The sequence below is a fragment of the Chaetodon trifascialis genome, chromosome 17, assembly GCF_039877785.1.
Source record: "Chaetodon trifascialis isolate fChaTrf1 chromosome 17, fChaTrf1.hap1, whole genome shotgun sequence".
Taxonomy (NCBI): Eukaryota; Metazoa; Chordata; class Actinopteri; order Chaetodontiformes; family Chaetodontidae; genus Chaetodon; species Chaetodon trifascialis.
In genome coordinates this window covers 23,262,559-23,285,155 of record NC_092072.1, presented here as the reverse complement: position 1 = coordinate 23,285,155, position 22,597 = coordinate 23,262,559, and the positions used below count along the sequence as shown (strand labels likewise).

Here is a 22,597-nt window from a genome sequence, read left to right as displayed (position 1 = left end):
TTCGCGCTAGAATGGAGGGGATTAACTGCCAGAGTGGAGAGAAGCTCTGAAAATTGTGTGAAACTTTTGTCTTTCCACGCTCCTCCAAAACACAAATTTCGCTGTATGTGCGTGAAACTTTCCAAGGTTGTAGTGCCGCTTGCGCTGATTCTCACGATGTGCCTGGCTAAGTGACAGGACTTACGTTTTTTGAGTTGTGAGCCTCTGAGCGAGGAGAGCGCCTCTGACCTCGCCCATATGGTCCAATACAAATGAAAAACAGGAGAGACAGAAACCAGCCGTTGTTTAACTCGCTGTAAAATCCGCATTTTTCAGCCCAGCGAAAAAAGAAAGTGATCACAGTGTACAGCAAAGCCTTGTGGCTCTCACGGTGAAGAAATTTCGGCAATAGGAGTTTCGGTGTCGGCGTGAGAAGCGTTTGTTCGGAGGGTGTGCAGAGACCAAATTCAGACGTTTCTCAGACTCTCGCAGACCCGCAGGTGGCCTGATCTCAAGTTGCCGTGGCAACCTCTGAGCCTGAGTGCCTCTCCCACACACACACACACATATGTAGCTTTAGCTGCAGCTGTGCAGCTCAGTCAAATTATCAGTTCTCCATTAAGCTCTATAGTGACATGGTAACCAGCCACAGCCAAGCTACCTACTGGTGACTTGTTAGTGAGGTAATGAGTGATCTTGGCCTGTTAGCATTAGCCACAATGCTAACATGCTAATGCTAACATGAGGTCCTATGAACTTGTTGGTGCCTGGAGGTATACCTGTTGATGTCTGGTTGGTAGAGCTTGGTCTGTACCAGCTCTATATGGAAAGTGTCCTGAGACAACTTCTGTTGTGATTTGGCGCTATACAAATAAAATTGAATTGAATTGAATTGGTTGGTGTGCTGGGCTGCACGGTGGCGCAGCAGGTAGTGCGTGTGCCTCACAGCAAGAAGGTTGCCGGTTCGATCCCCAGGTCAGACGGGGCCTTTCTGTGTGAAGTTTGCATGTTCTTCCCGTGCATGCGTGGGCTCTCTCCGGGTGCTCCGGCTTCCTCCCACAGACCAAAAACATGCTCATTAGGTTAATTGGTGACTCTAAATTGTCCGTAGGTGTGAGTGCGAGTGTGAATGTTTGTCTGTCTTTGCATGTGGCCCTGCAATCGGCTGGCGACCGGCTCAGGGTGTACCCCGCCTCTCGCCCATTGTAGCTGGGATAGGCTCCAGTCCCCCGCAACCCCGAAAGGGATAGGCGGTATAGATAATGGATGGATGGATGGATGGTTGGTGTGCTAACATGCTAATGTTAGCATGCTAATGCTAATATGTTAACATACGTTAAAATTAATGTTCATCGCGTTCTAATGATGGTTCAGAGGTTTTTAATGTGTTATTTGACATGCTAATGTTAGCATGCTAATGCTAAAATGCTAACACGTTAAAATGATTGGTAAAGGCATTCTAAGGGTGTTTGAGACCTTTTCAATGTGTTTTTTGACATGCTAATGTCAGCTTAGCATTGTCACTGATAGGCACGTGCACGGCCCAGCGTTTGCGCACTGTATCACTCTCCAAATTTCCCGCCGAGGGGAATTTGTCTAGTTATTATTATGTTATGTAAAACTCAAACTACCATTTCCAATAGCAACAGTAAAACTTTGACTTGATACATAATATCTTATTTCTATGTTTACAACAAAGACTGGTTTATCTGTAAATATATTGTTTGAACCTGAACACAGAGGCGTTAGACCTGAGCAATCTCTGCAGGATTCATCACAAGCTGGATTCCACCCTAACAGCCTCCAGCAAGAAAGAAGGGCAGCTTGCACGTTGCCTGAGAGGGCAAATCTGGGGCAAAAAAAGGCCTCAAATCACTTCTGCTTGTAAAGCTTTAAATTTGTGAGCGGACAGTGATAACTGAAGGAGACTCAGCTGAGCTTTTTAAGATTTTGATCAACTCAGAGCTTCTCCCATTTGGACAGTCAGATCACTCATCGGCTTAATGGTCTTTTAGTGAATTATCATATCGAACTGAAACTGCAAAAGTGAGGAGGACAAAGATAGGATTTCCATCCTCAGTGGAAAATTGGTCCTTGGTGGTGTAAGCAGAAGGAAGAGGAAAAAGAGAAATTTAAACCCTGAGTAACCCTGAGCTGTCAGGCTGCGGCCTTAGTGGCATCTCAGTATCATTAAAAACAAATCTCTTTTACATAGTGTCCTGGTCATGACAGCAGCAGCACACTACATATAACACAGAAATCCCAAAACATATGCCACAGATTGCAAATAAAGACTATATATATATACAGTTAAAGATCCAAATGCTGCCCAAAGCTGCATAGAGATGCAGAGTGCCTCAACTACCAACACTTAATCCTTACAGGGAGTTATATGATTCAGTTATTTACCAGCTTTTATTGATGATGTAAGACGTTCTTGTTTTAGTTACCAGTTTCTCTTTACTGTACCTTGCTGTCTTGCACTTGTTTTCTCTCTGCTATTGTATCTGTGTCTGATATCTGATGACAAATTCTACCTTTAATCTTCACTGCGCATTTTCCATTTTAAACTGGCTCCCACCGTATGTTGTTAATGTCAAATGCGCAAAGTGTAAACAACACTTACTGACTGCAGGTGCGATGCCTCCAACACTGCCTGGACCGGGAATACTTCCTGCCACAGCAGCTGCCTGTGCAGCAGCTGCAGCCTGAGCCGTCGCTGCCTGCTGCTGCATCTGTCTGTGGCACTGCCGTAGGTCAAACACCTGACCAAGACACGAGCAGCTTACATTACAACAGCAGCACAGTGCCACAGCTGGACACACAATCTCATTTCATTTCAACACTTTGCAAGAGTTCATCCAGTTCATTCAGTTAGCAATTTGCAGCTAATGATGGTTGTAACTTATTTGATTGGTTAATTGCCAGTGTGTCATACCACCTATGTATATGCTCAATGCTGCTCAGGGGTGTTTTCAAATGAACAAAATAGTTCAATAGTTCTCTAAAAATAGAGAATATATGTGTGTGTGTGTGTGTGTGTGTGTGTGTGTGTGTGTGTGTGTGTGTGTGTGTGTGTGTGTGTGTGTGTGCGTGCGCACGCATGTGTGTGTGTGTAAGAAAATGTGAATTATGTGTGTGAGCTAGATTCAGACCTTGATGTAGGCTCCGGGGTAGATCTTGTGCACAGCATCACCTGGTGCTCGGCCTGCCTCTCTGTCGAGGTAATAGCTCTGTACAAACACAGCGTGGTCACTCATACAGCGCATCCACACGTCGCCCTCACCACGACACTCCAGCTGCACGCCTTTACCTATGTGCAACCTGGAACACAGGAAAAACATGAGGATGAGCGCAGGTGGAACAATTAGCTGTGCCTCCTAGAGTTACTGCAAAAAAGTGACAGCTGTTTATTTTACTTGGCATTGCCTTTTGAAAAGAAATGGAATGTTATGAAGTGATGGCAGAGGATGCAGAGGTATAGGCTTAAAAAGGTGGTTTTCAGTGTGCGGTGGAAGATGTGCAGTGACTTCAGAGGGCAATTCATTCCACCAATGAGAAGACCTTTTGCTGAGATGAACACAGGGTTTTTCAGATGAGGGGTGACAGAGGTGTGCTGCTGATCAGGTGGGTACGGAAGAGGGGGAGATTTTTATCTATACCCTGTTGTCAAGTGAATGCAATGAAATACAATGTATTTCTGCACAGTGTAGTTTTGCATAGTACCTTTATTTCATTGGTTTTACTCAAAAGCTGAAAAATGATACTGAGTATTTTCTTACTTATTTCTCTTTACATGTGAAGAATTAATTTGTATTTGAGAAAAAAAGCTGAAAACAAAGTCACAGTGCACTCAATGCACAGAATACTGTACGGCTGTCGTGTGAGTCTGGCTGCATTTCATATCATTTCAGAGTTCAGAGTTAGAGTTTGAAGTCCACTGACTTTCCATCCTTTTCTGAACTTGTGTTTGTGTTTTTTGGCTCACGTTGTTGACAAGCAAAGAGACACAGATGTTTAAGAGAGAAGAGGAAAGCAGAGGGATGCAGCCAGGTAGAGGCTTTCAATGCTCTTCAAGTGTGGCCTTTCAGAAAGACTGAAGACACACACACACACACACACACACACACACACACACACACACACACACACACACACACACACACACCATCGTCATCATCGCTACTTTGTTTGAATTACAGTGACACATTAAAAGTCTTCTCATATAGACAAAGTCTACATTGTCTCATTGTGAGATTCACATTAGCTGTTATGTGAGCAGTGTTATTGTTATTCTATTGAACTGCATAGCCTGTTTCTTTGCTTGTCTCCTATATTTACAGGTGGCATACTCAGGGTCAGTACAGGTAAGCAGCATTGCAATAGGGAACTGTGTTGCGTGTAGTCACTATCATGCCATCTCACACACTGCCGCTCAACTAGGGGATTGTCAGAGAGCTAAGAATGAGTAAGTGAGCAAATGCATGAAGTAGTTCATTCATAAATGCATCAATAAATGAGCTGACAGTGTTTTCTTCACTATTTAAGGTGTTTCTCTTGTAAAAAAAGACAGACACAAGAGGCACAGCAGAGGAGTGTTTGTCTTCATCCACACACCTGGCTCTCTCACTGGCATCTGTGCGGTGGACGTTACTCAGCTGGCCGAGGCAGAAGCGATCGCCTCCTGAGGGGTCAACGTAACCATCCACAGTCACTACAGGGCAGCTGGAGGGCACCTTGAACATCTCACCCACCTGTACATCCATTTCAAAGTAGGAGATAGAGCACCAAAACTCTGGTCCTGCAATGAAAACAGAGCAAACTGTGTGACGAACTGGCAGCTATCAGAAGTCTGGGTCAGATATACTGCAGATGTGACACACACTCCATCCTAACACATATCAAACAGATACGAGAGCCCTAGGTTGTGTCACAGTTCATGTTCAGTTTTACAGGGTATGTCATTCTTCCTATGCATATGCCTTTAAGGAAGAACCATACAAAACAGGAGACATGATAATATGATGATTATGTATTCGACTGGATCTAACCAAAGTCAAGCATCTTGTGACTTGTGCCACTTTTGTGGAGAAAATTCTCATAGTTTGGAAAAAGAAACACAATTAAATGTAGGCATAGAAAGAAAGTCTAGAAAGAAAAATGGAGCAAATTATTAATAAAGTAAAAAAATATCTAATTACTGTAACAGGAAACAAACAGAAGATGGGGAGGTTTGATTTGTGTTCATGAAACTTCAATTTGAATTTGACCATCAATGAACTGCAAAATGACCAAAGGCTGCAGCTGAATTCTTTGTTTGTTAAGACTTTTACGTGATACTTAAAAGTGTCAGTATTCTACTGATGACAGTTAATCAATATAATACACAAGCATTTATTCTCACTGAACCCAAAACTATACATTTGGGTGAGGACCTGTGAGGGTCCATGTGACATAAATTTTGTCATTAAAGGGTGTTTGGGAAGGTTCTGTGCAGACAAAACTAATGCTACAACAAGCTATGGAATACATCTGCACGTGTTGAATGAGCCTTCCAAGCAGACTCCAGAAAGTAGTATAAATAGAACTACGATGCGTTCATGGTGTCTGTGTACACATCCATCTGGGAGTATATTCAGGCCTTGAGCCCCGTCCAGCACCACAATTCTGAACAGATAACTAATTCTTATAACAACAGGAAGCAACAGTTCAATGTCAGTCCAAAAATACTGCAGGAAAACAGTGGGAATTTTATTAGTTAACAGTGAAATGTCTTGGTATTACTCCTGACAGTGGAACCATCTCTAACCTGGATGATTGGACACAGACGGAGGGAAAGTGGTAGAGCCATGATGCTGAGACCCTGAAAAATAGATATGAGAAGGTTAGTCTGAAGCAGAAAACAACAAAGCTGTACTTTCCAAACTATTTGTCTTATCTTTGCATTAGGTCATTGATGCAACACACCACGGGATAGTGTAGCTTTGAAATAAATGTATGTCCCTGTAGTACATGAAGGACTTGAAAAGTTCAGACTTTGGTAACTGCTCATGGTAGAATCAGGAAAAGACCCTGTTCCCACTGCAGACAGCACAGCACATGAAATTATACGAAAACAATAGTAGTGTATTTGTAGTGGAAAAATCTGTCCCATGCACTTCATCAGCAGTCAGTTGTCTCACCTGAAAACACTGGTGTAATACAATTTTATATACTACATGTTTGATCAGGTTCAGGCTCTGTGTCCTGTATTTATCTTTCTCATTTTTCTCACCAAATCATTCCCTGGGACAAATACAGTCAACTCACTGAGAGAAACAAATAGAATGTGCCTACTTTGTACAGACAAAATGAAAGACATCACATAAGATCTTTGATATAAAAACACTTGAACGGAGCAGTGTGAACATGGCTCTTTAGTCTGGGAATCCCAGAAACAAAGTGAATATGATGTGGAATTCCTTTGTTTAGAAGACAGGTTCTGAAGCATATCTTACAGTGATGGTTTGGGTGATGAAGGGGAGGCTGTTGGTGACCACGCCCGTTCTGCTGGGGTCCTATGGGAGTGTAGGAGGCTGTACTGCTGCCTGTCCAAACTGCTGAATTACACAGAAAGAATGATCAATGTGAGCATGTGCAATGTTCATCAAAGGTCAATACAACAATTTACAATGTTCTTAAGCCCTTAGTGCATTATTGATCCTTACACTGTCATCTCATCACACCTTAACACTGGTTAAAAGATGCAGATGCCTCCAGATAAATCAAGTTAGCCTGTGAGCTGTGAGCTTGCACTCTGCTGCTGGAAAAAAGACATACGCTCCAGGAATAGCTCCATATCATCTTCAAATATGTTTCAGTCTCTTGCACAACTTGACACATTTACACTATTTAGTTAGTGAAAAGTCAATAATTAATTTTCTCTGTACATGAAAAAGAGTCAGAAAGTCATTCTGAAAAATAGAAACATCTGTACAAACAATGGAGTCCAGCACTGCAGCTCTTTAGACTTTCATTTGGAAAATACCTAACTTACAGAGGTAATAGCACTGACAACAATTAGTGTAATGCAACCATGATTACATAAAGCAAAACAAACTCCTGATATTAAACAATATCCATGAATGTATGCAGTACATGCATATATCATATGTGTGAGCTCACTGTGGAAGGCAGCCTGGCTCTGAGAGTGTTTATTGCTGCTGTATCCATTCTGTCCGTGTGAGTGAGAAGGAGGTAGGGAGGGTTGCTGTGGGTGGGGCGGCTGTGAGGCTTGCTGGGCAGCCTGTTGCTGAGGATGAGGTTGGGTTGGAGTCGGAGGTCGTGGTGCTGGGGTCATGACTTGAGCCTGTGGAGATGCAGTTTGGAGACGGCCTTCACCATGACTGCCTTGTAGTGGGAGCATGGCAGCAGAGCCGGACACTGGAAGGAGAACAGAGGACCACATCAGGCCTGACTTCAAGTATCTGCTTTGTGTTTGAGAGCCCAAATCTAAATGAAACAGCTGCAGCTGTCAGCAGGTTTCAGCTCATTGTTTTGTTTCATCAATTTACTTGAGTCCCTAAGGCTTTCAGCATCCCCTCAGCATAAAAGCATGAGCAGTTTCTTCCAGCTCACACAAGCTATTTATTTGTTCCCTGTCCAAAATAATGCACACTGGTCAAACATTATATGCTCATCTGATCAGATTATGAAGCACTGACCTTTGGGTGAGACAGGCAGGTTAGTATATCTGGTGACAGGTGGGGGTCCATGGGGCTCAGAAGACAGCTGAGGGGGAGGCAAAGGCTGACCATAGTGGTCTGGAGGAGGCAGTTTCAGGGTTGCCTGGTGGTCTGACAGAGGCATGCCAGGTGGGAGGTCCATCTGTATACAGTCGTGGATGTATTCCTCTTTGATCAGTCCACCTGGTGCTGCTGTGGGAGACAGAAGGTGGTTAGGGTAGGTGGAAGAATCACTGCAATGTACTGTATCTAAAGGCAACAGTCCTTGGCAGTGATACTAGTGTGGGACAGAGAGCTGACAGCAAACTCTCTAAATCAGGTCAGCAGAGAATGTGAATACAAACAGCCAGCCCACTTATATCACTGGTGGACATTCATGAAATCTAACTGGAGCTCAAGCAATTAACTTTGCAAGTTTAATAAAAGAACGTTAGCAGTATCCTTAAAATCACAATGTGGTGCTGTAGAAAAGAACTCACCAGTGTTTTGAAGGCTGAGACCAACTGCCACAGAAGACAGAAAAAAAACAAATGACAAGTTCATTCAACATCAGACAGAAAATGAAGCACCGGTAACATGCTCCCTACAACAGCATGAGTTTCTAAAGTTTGTGGTGGAACTTTGCTTACAAATATTGGTCAGTGATACAATTAGACACATTTAGCACAGAGACTGTGAAACCTGTGAACTCCTAATTAGAGCTGCTGAAGTATGAAGCTGACCTACCGATGCCTGGTGACACCACCCTCTCGTAATGGTAGGGATTGACACAGACATTGTCATACTTCAGGTCAAAGGCGTACTGGCAGAACTTGACATGCTTGAGTTCATTTTTGTGGAGGTCAGGCCAGCGCCACAGCCGCGCATAAATGACATGAGGAAAGCCTTTCCTCCCTGCCACCTGAGGAGAGAGTACAGCATCAATACAACGCTTCATATGACCTCTGTCAGGCTCACTCAATCTGCTCCAGAGACCACTTTTCATTACAAGCTTGCTTTTTCTATCACATTCTATCACATTAACAGTTTACAGAGTCATTCATTGAGCAGTAACTAGACCATAAGAGTTGTGTGAGTTTTCTTCCAAGACAGAATTCAGCTCTAGGAGCTAACTGTTCTGATGTTACAGAGAACAGTTACAAATAAAATGAGCATAATATAAAATTATATGTGACATGGAAGGTATATTCAAAATAAGATGCTCTTTTTCAGTCATCTGTACTCTGGTCTGACTTTACAAATATTAACAAGTTCTGACAATAGAATCACAATGGAAGATACAAGGACAAGCAACCACGCTGCTGAGCTCCTTCATCTCGGCTCAGCCCCACCAGTCCGTCAGGTTAAAGCGTTAACTTGAAGAGTGCACTCAGTAGAGTGCAGATCCTTGCCAGGCCTCTCCTCACGGCACCCTCACAGTCAAGATGGCGGCAAAGATAACAAAAGCGGGGATTTATTCATTTCATATTGTCAGTATGTGGCCTGCAACAGACCAGACAGTTTTATTTTTAACCTAAACCATAGCCAGAAATGTCTTTGGCTGCGTTGTCCCTACTGCAAACAAGATTCCAAACTGAAGCCATTTTTGTCACTTGCAGCCTCTATCGGTTGTTTACGTGGAATGAGGAGTCAGCAGGCAATGGCAGTACACAGTGAAACAGAGGAGTCAAAAAAATAAGATGTATCAAAAATTGTGAATAATCACCAACAAGAGAAGTCCTTGAGCATGCAGTCATAAATGTGCACAGGAAGTATTAGGCTGATTGGTCCAGTGGTATGCGTTAGCAGATGGGCAAAGACGCACGGACAGATGCAAACACACAACCAAACACATGATCCCCTCCAGGCTTACGTCTGGCAGAAATAATGAACACTGGGCTCAGATTCCATTACAACACTAGCGTTGCAGAGAAAATTTGCCTGTGTGTATGTTTGAATGCATTTTCAAAGCAGCCATTCATCTCCAGAAATAGCCCAGTGTTAAATCAAGGCAAGGGGACATGAGATGAAAAAAGATCCAGGAGGTAACACATCCATGAGCTCAGCTTTATCAGACACCAAAGCACTGCACAGCTGGCCATAATGATCAGAGACAGGATTTTATAACTCTGGCAAGTTATCACAGTGGCAATCGCAAAGTAAACATTAGAAATACAGCACTCACATCACAAAGTAATCAACCAGGAACATACAAGATGATAGTACGTAGTGATCTGACTAAATTTGAGCCTGTTCACCCTCCATTTTCTTGCCAGAGCCCTCCATGTTAGCGTCCCGGCACGTCCATGGACTGGCATTTAAATGAACGAGGGGGTTGTGGGGTTTTTCTACTCAAGTCAATCTGAACGTGGCCTAAGCTTGCAGGAAGAATGGTCAGTGGGGTTTAGGGACCGTCCATGGCGCTGAACTGAGGTCCAGCTAAAATGGTTCTAACAGGCACAGAAAACCATAATTATAAATATTGTATCACACAAACATCAGCTGCTCATTACCAACTAAACTGCACACTAACAGGCTTACCATATGTGTGTAGTTAGCTTTATTTTTTACAAATATGAACTCTTATACAGGTTATTATATAGTTAAAGGGTTTTTACAGATGGTTTACAGATGTGTTTCTGTGGGTTTGATGTTTTGGAGATGCCATGTGTGAAACAATGTATATTCTATTTTCTCAAGTTTGAGAAGAAATGTGACATTTTGAAGCCACTGGGATATAGATGGACTTTTGGCAGAGTTCCAGGGTAACAGCATGATCTGGCTGCTATGAGAGATGAGTTAAGAGCAAATCTTTCATTAGGACTCCCAAACATTGGTAGCAGTGGACATGGCTATAATTTGAGGTTGAGTATCTGGGAACAAAACAAAACATCCCAATGCATATACAGTTCTGGAAAAAGGAAAAACATCTGACTTAGATTAGTATGACACCTATTGCATTCATCTTCAACATCTGGATCTATTCCTGAAAGCCTGGGCTTGGAAAGATGAGCCCTATACGACGCCTTAAATTATACGAGTCCAGCACAAGATGTGGAAAGAGAAAGCTGGATCTAAAGATGATGGGGCATAAATGATTATTACATGCTGGAGCCCGGGGCTGATGCAGATAACAACTTGAACTGGTATCTACATTGCTGCCAGATTTTTCAAGTGGTAGGGATGACTACAGCATGCTTTCCAAGTCTAATCTTTACCTTTAGATGTTATTCTTTTATCACAGAATAGAATTTAAGCCAAGCCATGTTTGCACAGTCAAATGTTGACATTTTGTGTGTTAATAAACTATTTTCTAAAGTTTGACTAATGACCTCTCTGGTTTCTTCAGCTTCAGCAATTGTCAGGATACTCTTCAAAGTGGCAGCATTATCAAATTGATAAATATTGGTATTGATCAACATCAAAAACTTAGCATGATGATGAAAGCAGCCCTGTTGACAGCTTTCACACCTAAACCATGATCAATGACCACAGTGCAGGGAGAGGGAGAAAATGAGAGGTTAAACAGTGCCTTCAGGCTCTGGGTTAGGTTTCAGCTGTAGCTCACATTCTAGTTGATTTGTGCCATCACCCTGTGTGCCTATGTGCTGTATCTGATTGATAGAATGTTGCCACCTGCAGGATGTATTATGAAATGACACAAACATGCCATGCATTATTAGGTCTAAAGTTTCTCATTTTCTTTTTTGAAAGTGAATATTCAAATATTCTGAAAATATGGACCTGACTATAAACCTGATAGAGGTCCAATTAACTGTGAATTGATTCTGAATATTAAATACACAGGTTGGAGGCAGACTGACCTGCAGCCGTCCATCCAGCGTCCTCTGGATGGTGACACATTTGCTGGGATGGACACCATTGGTGGTGATGGCAGTGATGAGTGAGTCCAGCTCATCCTTCTTCTCTTTCAGTTTCTTCACCAGGCTCTCGATGGCCCGTTTGGCGAAGCCCTCGTTCTCTCCGCCCTGCCGATGGCACATGAGGCTGTGGACGATGCTGAGGCAGGCGTCATTGCTGCTTGGAGGGTTCACTGACATGATGCTGCTGCCACAGACACAAGACTCTTGTTAAGGTTGATGAACATATATTTTCTAGTCTGGTCAACTCATACTGGCCCTTGAATCTTTCTCTGCTGTAAGAGATAGATTCTCAGTGACAAATAAGATTGTCTGGATCTAAATCTAATGGTCCTGGAAATGTGGTTCGAAAGATTTTCTGGGCAAAAGTGGCAAAGTTTCCACAACATGAGTTCATGCATCCCAGGATCAGTGGCTGCCCCAGGCATTTACAACATAGGCAACTGTGTCAAGGAGGAAGGAATGTTCCCAATTTGAGTCTAGTTATCTCTTCTGACACATGTACTCATCACAAAGCAAAACTGATGACTCATTTTATCCTCTAAGATAGAATTAGCTTTATATACCTCCACAAGTCAGTCAGTTCACCAGCTGAGGTTATACTGACCTTGACCTGTGACCACCAAAATCTAATCAGTGCATTCTTGAGTCCAAGTGAAGGCTTGTGCCAACTCTGAAGAAATTCCTTAATGGCGCTCCTGAGATATCTTGTTGACAAGAATTAAACAGAGGTCACAGTGACTTGATCTTTGACCACTAAAATGTAATCAGTTACATCCTTGAGTGCAAGTACACATTTGTGTCTAATTTGAAAAAAATCCTATTCCTTCCTGAGAAATCGTGCTCATGAGAATGGGACAGACAGGCGGACAGACAGACTGCCTCTGGCCATGACTGCTGCAGACACATAAAAATTGTGAGCAAAAAATCATCAACCATTCCTTTGATACAGAAAATGAAAAGGAAATTATTTCATTTTCATTTCCAAATTACAGTATTGTTTTCTTGTCTGTCAACTCACAGCATTTTGGGCCATTGCTGCCCATTCTATGTACATTTGGAGGAATACAGAAACAATATTTAAGAAGGAAATTGAAAGGCATTCACATGCTAAAATTTTAAGGAATTAACTCCTTAAGAATGGGGGGAACCAATTGACTGCTATCTATGGCTAAACAAAAGGGTTTCATACCCTGTCAGATATTGTGAATGATAAGGGTCAAAGATCTTTTCAAGACCTAAAAAGCCATCTCAGATTACCTGCATCTTCTGTCTTCTTCTACTTGCAGTTATGTATTTCTATGAGCTCATGTGGAGTGCCATGGTCCCTTCAAAGAAGAATTCCTTTTGCATGGCACAGTTACCCATTGTTGCACTACTCGGTGATACTTTCATGAACTTATCAAGCCGCCAGTGGCAAATCTCTTTTTTCTTGGCTTATAGCAGCAAAAAGGATTTTAATAATTTAACAAAATTAAATGAAACTTCTGAAATTAAATGAATGGCTGTCTTCACTGTATAGTAAACTTGATTTAGAATTGTCCACATCTGTAAATGGTACAAAAAGACAAACCATGGAAGCACAAATATGAGCAAAAGACAGTGGAAAATTCATCTATGATGTTTGTGGGATTAAAGAGGAGGAGAAGGAATTTCTTTAAGAGAAGCTTAAAGAAAACATCACTGTCTATAGTGATTTTATCTTAACTCACACACACACACACACACACACACACACACACACACACACACACACACACACACACACACACACACACACACACACACACACACACACACACACACACACACACACACAGTGTATTGCGGTAGTCTTCCTGCTGTCCCAGACAGTGAGTGCTCATAATGTGGGATTCAAAAACAAACAAAATAGAAGACCTGTATAAATAAGTAGCCCTATTCAACTGTCAACAATTGTCAACAATTACAAGATTAAAACAACTGTCCTACAAAGAACTAACAGATGAGGAGCTCTATAATTTCCCAAATGAAATTTACACTGGAACCTTCACTTCCTCACTTTAGAAGAATTCTCTGCTTTCATCGCTTAATTTAATTGAATAAAAGCATGTGCACAAACAAAGCCAGTAATGAAAATCATCTTGGTTTTTTGGGGGCTTTGTTTCAGTTCTAGTTTAGTTCATTCAATAACAGCAGTTAACAACCTCTTAGCAACCTAAGACCTTATACTGAGGTAAATGCAATCAAATGAACACTTAAAGGCCTGAACAAAACAAAGAAATGTTTAGTTGTAGCCCATAGTCATTCTACAGTCCTTTGATGGTCAAAGTCATATTGATGAACACAAAGCAAATCTCCCCATACACTCTTCATTGCCACTAGAATTGTCCCCACACAACAGTGACAAAGTCTGTGACTTTAGTGAATCCACCAATAATCATCCTCTGTTAAAATGTCACCTCAGTGCACTGAGGAGAGAGACACACCAACATTCACATAAATGACACACACATTGCAACTCATTTGTGCAACTCATTACTGCAACATTTGTGTTTGAGGCACATGCGCCTGAAAAACAGGCACAAAAGCCTCAGAAAATCTGATGGCAAGGAGGACAATACAGTCAAGCAAGACAATGATTTCTACCATGTAGAGGTTTTACTGGATCATACCGTACTTCTGACCTTCTTACAAGGAGGCCAGCTGCCACAAGACAGTGAAGGACACCAGCATTCAAACAAAGCCCTTGAGATTATGCTTTTGTACAGTGACTGAGTGTTTGCTGTGCTGGGCCCACCTGTCACTAACGCCCTCAGCTGTTGGTCTCCTCATTCAGAGTATTATGACAGACAAGTTGTCTCGTCCACATGGCAGTCGCAAAATTGCAAACAAAAACAACTCCTCCATAAAACATGGTTTCCCTGCTTCCTCTTCACCTGTCCCACTGTGCAACCCGGCTCTTCTCAATGAGACGTCTTGCGTCTTCCATTCTAAATGATTTTTATCTCATCCACCCAACTAGATTTTAATCTACTCTGACTTCCACATCTCTCATCCCAGTGGTCGTGGGGGTGGCTTCAAAGTCATTTTCAGTAACTGTACTCCCATTGGTACTAATGAGTACTCTGTTTTGAAGTCTTGATGTTTAAAACTGGTGGTTCAGGTCCAGTCATCTGTATAGCTGTGTATCAACTCCCTTGGTTGGATGGATTTTTATCTTCACTGGTTGTTAATCATGACAACATTTCAATCTCTCTTCAAACTCACTGAATTTCTTGGTGTTATAGATTCTTTTAACTCTGTGGACCTTGTTTGTGGCCCAACCTATAATCATGGCCACAAATTAGATCGAGCTTTTTGCTTGCTCTGATCATTCCCTCTTTGGCTGTGGAGGAGATGGGGATCGCTGTTCACATGTTCATCAGCTTTTCCACCATATTTCATAGTGTTCCCAATCCTCAATTACCTGCTTCTTACCCTGCACAATAAACCCTTCTACAGCTAGCAAATTCTTTCATGTTTAAATAGCTTCTTCCCTGTTCTGCTTCACAGAGGCCTGGTTGCCCTGCCTCAGCACAGAGGAGTTAATCACCCAGTTTAACTCAACTTGTGTAGACATGTTGAACTCTGATGCCCCTCTAAAAATCAGGAAACCTAAAACTACAACTCAACCCTGACTCAAAGATAACAACAGCACTCTGAGGAGATTATGTAGGAAAGTATAGAGAAAATGGAAGAAAGGGCTTCAAGTCTCATATGACGTGATGAGAAGCTGTTTTGTTATTCATCAGCAATCCGTTAAAGCATTGAGGGCAAAACACTTTGCTGATATTGTTTCTACAAATCCCCATTCTCCCAGTGTATGATTTGACACTATTAATTCAGTCCTTAACCCTGCTGAGCTACTGCCTCTCCTGTGCTTACCATAGTCATGTGTGATGAATTTCTAAACTTTTTCACAAACTGATAGCATTCAATCGGTTCTTCCACCGACTTCCTTCGACCCTTCCATCCTCCCTCTTGCTCTGCCGTCCAAAGTAAGATTGATCCCTTGCTTATATCAAAGACAGTCTCACACATTAAGGCAACTATGGGTTCATTGAGCAATATTCCTACATGCCTTATTGTGGGTCCCGCAATATCACTCATCCTAAACAGTAGTCTAGCTAATGGCTCTGTTCCCCTTGCTCTAGTGAATTGGAAGCCTGAATTGACCTGGCTCCATGGAAACTCAATCGTTACCTGCTGCAGTTAGCAGCCGCAGCTAGCTGTACCTCCCGAGCAGCCAGAAAAACCAGGGGAGGATGGGTGACTGTCTGAAGGAAGCATATGCCTAAGATGAATTCCACAGTTCATCACCAATGAGTTCACATTTCTAGCAGGTTTTTCACACTCAGCGATGCACCAACGGAGAAAAGAACTCCAGTCATCGGCAGTTCTATTTTGAAAAGCGTGAAGTTAGTGACACCAGTGACCTGGTCTGATTTGGACAGGAAGCATCCACCCAATATTAGCGGTTCTGGAGTTTATTAGTGAACCAAAACCATGACAACCCAGAGTTGAGACCAGGTGACAAGGCTGCAGTCTTAAAGGCTTCTCTGCACTTCCATTAGCAGTGACCCATCTAAAACTCCAAAGTGACTGTGACAGTTAACGAAAGAGGAATTTCCATATAAAAACCTAATAAACCTTATCCCTAAACCTTGACTCAGTTATAATTCATTTCAAATCTGAACAAACAAATCTGAAAAATACTACAACCAATTTTAATTGTTATAGTGTACCACTCTCCCAGTCCATGTTTTGAATTTTGACCCCAAGTGTGGTTTTTAAAACAGATAAAGTAATTACTGTGGGTGATTTAATATTCATGCTGCAGTTGATAATAACAACCTTAGTACTGTGTTTATCTCATTATTAAATTCAATTGGCTTCTGTCAGAGTGTACAAGAACCCGCTCACTGTCTTAACCAACCCTGAACCTTGTTCTAACATATACAATGAAACTGAATATTCAATAGTTTCTCCCCATTATCCTCTTTAATTGAACCATCATTTTATAACTTTTGAATTGCCATTAAGGGACTTCATACCAATAGACAAATATTCCTACATTAGTTATCTATCTGACAGTGAGGAGGCTGAATTTAAAGAAGTGGTTCCATCAGCATTGAATTCAATGTCATGTCTCAATATAACAGGAATCCTATGCTTATAAATTGATCATCTTGTTGACAGTGCTGCTGGTTGACTGCATATTATACTCGACTCTACTGCACCTCCAAAAAAAAGATAATAAAAAAGAGAAGGTTAGCTCCATGGTATACCCCCCAAATCCACAAATAAACACAAACATTGTGAAAACATGAAATGAAATGGCACTCCACCAATATGGAAGAATTTCCTTCAGCCTGGCAAGACAGTCTTAAATCCTACAGGAAGACCCTCCACAGTGCAAGGGCAGCCTATTATTCAGCCTAATAATAGAGGAAAACAACAACAACCCCAGGTTTCTTTTCAGCACTGCGGCCAGGCTGACAGTCATAACTCTATTGAACCATGTATTCCTATAGCCCTCAGTAGTGCTGACATGAGCTTCTTTAACCATGAAATTCTACTTACTAGAGGCAAAATTCCTCACCTCCTCTCCACAACGGGTACCATTTTGTCTTCAAACACAGGAACCCTAGAAGACGCTGTTAAACATGATATATATTGACTGATTTTCTCTTGTCCACATTCACCAACTAACTTCAACAATTTCTTCATCTAAACCATCAACCTGTCTTTTAGACTTCATCCCAACAAGGCTTCTTTAGTCAGTCGTGTGACTTTCTACGTAACAGTAGTTTAATTGAGGATTCCAGTCAGGATTTAGAGTGTATCATAGCACAGAGGCCGCACTGGTTAAAGTTACAAATGAATTTCTAATTGCGTCAGACAAACGACTTGTCTCTGTATTTGTCTTGTTAGATCTTGCTACTGCATAGGCCATCACATCCTTTAACAGAGCCTGGAGCATTTAACTGGCATAGAAGGAACTGCACAATGCAGGTTTAAGTTCTGATTGATATCAGTATGTATGAACATGTTAATGATGATTCCTCCACTTGCGCAATGTTAGTTACAGAATTCCATGAGGTTCTGTGCTTGGACCAATTCTATTCAGCCTACTGTTTCCTTTAGGTAACATTATCAGGAAAAACTCCCAAAATTTTGTTTGCTATGCAGATGATACCCAGTTATATTTCTCAATTAAGCCAGTTGAAACCAATCTGTTCACTACACTATGTATGTTTGAGGACATACAGGCCTGGATCACTTGCAATTTTCTGCTGGTAAACTTGCAAAAAAGACAAAGCTGCTAAACTGCATTTCGTTGTCTCTGTGTTGCACTCTGACAATGACAATAAAGTTGAATATAATGTAATCTAATATAAAAAGCTCTGGAACAGTTTACCATTTTCAATTAAGCATTCCCGCTTTGTTGACTTTTTTAAGGCTAAACTTAAGACCCACATGTCTTCTCAGGCTTTTGAGTGTCATTAAGGTCTTTTTTGTTTTTTGCTTTTTGTTTTTTTTTTTGCTTTTACCATGTCATGTTATTTCATTTTATTAATGCTATCTTATTTTACAGCACTTTGGTCTACCCTGGTTGTTTTTAAATGTGCTTCAAATATAAACTTGATTTGATTTGAAACTGGATGGTAAATTTATGACATTTTATATTTCATCTATAGTGTCCCTGGGTGGGTAGAAAACAAGCCAAACATGTAATCAGACTACTTTCCATTTATATTAAAGCAGCTCCCTTGGAAAACAAGTTCAGACAGCAATTGCTTATATCAGGCAGTTGTCCAGACACCAGAGCATCAGAATGGTATGCATTGGTTAGTTGATTTCAGTCATTCAGATGTTACATCCCACACAGGACACACTGAAATTATAATTTTAAAGTTCATTTTAAAGTCTAAAATGCAAATTCTCTGCCATTTTCAAAATGGAAATGAAAAGGCATATGAACTTTCAATTTCATTTATACGCCAAACCGGAAAAGAAGTCAAATGCTCATGAACATCTATAAATACTTCACAACTGGTCAACTCCATCTACTGAGAGTGACACTGTCCATCCATCCATCCATCCATCCATCCATCCATCCATCCATCCATCCATCCATCCATCCATCCATCCATCCATCCATCCATCCATCCATCCAGCTGGCCAGCCAGCCAGCCAGCCAGCCAGCCAGCCAGCAATATAATATAATTTCTGCTTCCCACTCCTTTAACTTGATGTCTATTATATGTCAGTTTCACTGACACAGACCATGAGTGAATGTGAGCTGATTGCAGGGCCCACAAGTCCACAGAAATACCAATTATATCATATAATAATTCTCTAGATGTGAGTATTATTATAGAAACCTATGTCCACAGTCTCAAACCGCAGCCAAGCAGTATCAGGACCATGTTTAACTCTGTTAGGGAACCACAGCTCACTGAGTTGATATATAAGGCATATTGGCCACCTTGCCACGAGATTTAGTAATTCGACAGCATTACAGTCAATGAGAGTCAAAACACTTGGTATTGGTGTCAAACATGGTTGTTGTCTTGCTTACCTGGTATTAAGCTGATCAGCCAATGAGTGACCAGAAAGTTCACTGGCATCATGATGGCCCAGCTCTGAATCAGTCCCTGTTAGTACAGCAGGGAGACCATGTGTTAGTGGATGGCAGGTAAATGTGCAAATCCAACAGTTATTAAAGATTATCAATTGTAGAAGAAGCATTAGATCCCTAACTAAAGTAAAAGTTACAATACCGGAGGAATACTCCAATGTCTGTCAAAAGTCTGTCATTCGAAAAGTTAACTCCAACAATTTAAGATGGTCAAGCTCCAAAAACACTGACTAACAACTTCACATGCTGAAAACTGATGAGCGTCAGCATCCATTAAAACTTCCTAACCCAGTTTGTGACACAGTCTTTCACTTACACAAAGGTCATCTCTAAGCCCAAATTGAAATAACCTTGATGACATCATTCAGGTTTTTCTCAGACTTTGGAAAGGTATTCCGGACGTATAGAATCTATAACATAATTTTTTTCACAGTCTGAGTAATAATTCCCATGACAATGAAAGTGAACTTCATGTGTAAAAAGGGTGGTTTGTCCCTACGACTAAATGTGCATTAGTATTATCAGTAACATTTACTTAAATCAACAAATGTAACGGTACTTGTTATGCTGAATGGCCCTTTGAGGGTTTTATCTTAATATAGATATTACAGTACAGGATTTTAGTTAAAGATTCGTTAACATATAAGCAGCATTATAATGGAAAAAGTCAGTCTATTTCAATCTGCTCTTTTTCCCATAAATGTGGCAATTGTTGCTCTTTGAATCACGCTAACTTTCCACCATTTGGAGGTAATGCCCTGGAGCCATTATTGGCCAACTTCACAGGGATCTACATCTGGGGCAACTTGCTGGCTGATCTAATCACCTGGCAGAGTCATCTGTGCACACAGGTTTGTTTACATGTGTGAGGCTGACTTTCACTCTAGTTATCCTATCCTCTCAGGAAACTCAAAAAGCTAAATGCAGTGGCAGAGAATCATTTCATTGTGAAGGCCAACTGTATTTATTTGAACTGGGGTACACAGATGAGAAGATAAATCAAATGAAAGAGGAGATACTGAAGAATGGAGGCAGAAAAATAATGGACATTAGGATGCTAGTTGTGTTCATGCACACACTGCTCTATGCTGGGTGAGGAGGACAACTTTTGCTGCAAAGGGTAGGACCTGTAGATGTTGATCCCTATGCAGTTATCCAACGTGGCTATTTGGGTGTGCTGCTTTCTGCATTTGCTTTTGGTCAAAGTCAGAGAAGATTTTTTGAAATGATTAATGGTTTACTTTGGAAAGCTTTGGTAAGATCATGCAGCTTTCCCCATGTATGTTGCTTTGAGTGAGTCCTCCTGCGCCTGAATCTCTACAACAGAGTGCAATGTTTGCATAACTCATAGAACCCTAAGGACAATATTTAGCAGAAATATGTTGAAATATAACGGAAATTCCCCTTAATGGTCTTCTACTCTGATTTCAAGGACATCATTAAATGCAAGGGGGTTTAATCTATAAATAAATAATCAAATTTAGGAGGCTGATCCTTTGTTTTGTATGTCAAATCTAAATCTGCAAAGTAACTAAACAGAGCGCAAACAATTTGTCTTTTGATAATCACTTTTGATAATCGATCCCTGAAGTCATTTTAGTCATTTTGAGCAAAAATGCTCAAAATATACTGTTTTCAGCTTGTTAAACATGAATACATTGAGATTCTCATAATCATCTCTGATAGTTAGTGCATTGTCTTTGGGGTGGGGAATGTTGGTCAGGCAAAACAAGCAATTTGTGGACTCCCTGAGCTCTGGGAACTTGAGCTGAGCATTTGTGTTACTGTTTTCTAAAATTTTAAGAACAAAAAGATTCATCAAAATCATTGGCAGTTTAATCGCTAATGAAAATAATCATTATTTGCAGTCCGTATACTTAACTAGTACGTACAGCTGTCAAATGAATATTACAATCTGAAATGTAATGGAGCTCATGTATAATGTAGCACAAAATGGAAATACATACTTCAAAACTCTTTAGAATATGTGAATAAGTGTAAGGTACTTTGCACCTTCGGTTATCATAGCCGAACATACATTTAAAGTACACACATCTCTGAAACTGCACATTTGAACATTTAACCTTTCTCTGAGCAGAGTCAATAGTAAGATTTACATTCACAACCAAACAGTCAGATCAGTAAACTACTTTTGAAGGCCTAAACCGTTCTGTTTTCACATGAAAGCAGCCTCTGAGCTGACACTCACAGGTAACTGTTGATACATACACCCCATCCCTCTCTCACACACACACACACGCACGCACACGCACACACACACACACACACACACACACACACACACACACACACCTTCCGTACGTGTCTCCTCTTAACATACAGTTCATCATACAGGCCCCAATTCTTTCCCCGGAGGAAACCGCATTAACATGAAAACTCAGTGTGATTTGTCAGGAGAGCAGACTGTTCCCTATCAGTGTAATAGAACCTGAACAGTTTCCAGGCCATACATTCACTTCACTGACATCCCGTATCGGCTAACATGCGTCACGAAGTCTGCCGTCTGAACATGTTAAAGAAGAAGCTCGTCTAATACCTGAGCACATGTAACATACCGAATGAATTTCTATACGGGCAATTTTATCTGTCTGCTTGAAGTTTAACGAAGAGAAGAAAATAGGAAACGTGAGCTCTTCGAATGGAAAAACCGGAACGCAGAGTACAATATCGGCCAGTCTGAACAGTAACACAGAAAGACTGAGGCGGGAGAACAGTATTTGGTGCGAATGAAAACAGGTTACAGTAAAGAACAATTTAGCACGCTAACCTGACTGACTTCTCCTCATATTCGCGGTTATTTGGTCTGGTTGCGATACTGGCGAGAGAAGGAGAAAGAAAAGGTTGAGATAAATTGTTTCTACTTACACATCGGCCGGAGTGGAGAGAAGAACTTGGACAGAAAGATCGCGGGGCTATCCTACAATTGCTGTAAGTGTTGTACTCAGATAGCTCTGCGTGCTGTATGTGCTGACCAGAGCTGCTATTGGTGTTTATACTCCTTTGTATTAACCCTGCGTGTCGCTCTGTGTTTACAGGCGTGATGTTTTTGTGGATCCCTGAACTGAAATGAGCTAATGTTTATTTCTCAAATGTTGTACAACCTAGCTTGATGTTTCTCGGCTGTTTTAACGTTATCCTTTTATCAGCCTCACTGTCTCTTCATGCATCCTGTCCGTTCCTCTCGCGCACGCCATAATAACAATAGAGGAGAGACGTCGTGCGCGTCAGTGTCTCGACATGCTGAAGCCAATGGGCGGTCAGGTCTTATAGGGGCTACTGCTCTCGGCCAATCACGTAGCAGGTCTCACAGCAGGGCCGCGAGCCAGGGTCTGTCTGGTTCGTCTAGA

The 22,597-nt window shown here is 41.4% G+C and overlaps 1 protein-coding gene across 4 annotated transcripts in view; it reads right to left on the bottom strand.

Moving 5' to 3' along the window:
* smad10a (SMAD family member 10a) overlaps positions 1–22,453 on the bottom strand; it is a 30,194-nt gene extending 7,741 nt beyond the window's left edge. The window contains exons 1-12 of one of the 4 annotated variants that reach the window (XM_070984393.1): positions 22,116–22,453; positions 19,170–19,245; positions 11,507–11,747; positions 8,430–8,604; positions 8,183–8,206; positions 7,683–7,895; positions 7,144–7,401; positions 6,477–6,575; positions 5,789–5,842; positions 4,597–4,780; positions 3,135–3,303; positions 2,606–2,744 (exon numbers count right to left, since the gene is read on the bottom strand). In XM_070984393.1, the coding sequence (XP_070840494.1) occupies positions 2,606–2,744; positions 3,135–3,303; positions 4,597–4,780; positions 5,789–5,842; positions 6,477–6,575; positions 7,144–7,401; positions 7,683–7,895; positions 8,183–8,206; positions 8,430–8,604; positions 11,507–11,747; positions 19,170–19,245; positions 22,116–22,119 (1,636 nt within the window). In that variant the 5' untranslated portion in view covers positions 22,120–22,453. Of the gene's footprint in view, positions 1–2,605; positions 2,745–3,134; positions 3,304–4,596; positions 4,781–5,788; positions 5,843–6,476; positions 6,579–7,143; positions 7,402–7,682; positions 7,896–8,182; positions 8,207–8,429; positions 8,605–11,506; positions 11,751–19,169; positions 19,246–22,115 lie in introns of all 4 variants that reach the window. The other 3 variants (XM_070984390.1, XM_070984392.1, XM_070984391.1) reach the window with 3 other exon arrangements.
* Between the last annotated feature and the right edge of the window lie 144 nt (positions 22,454–22,597).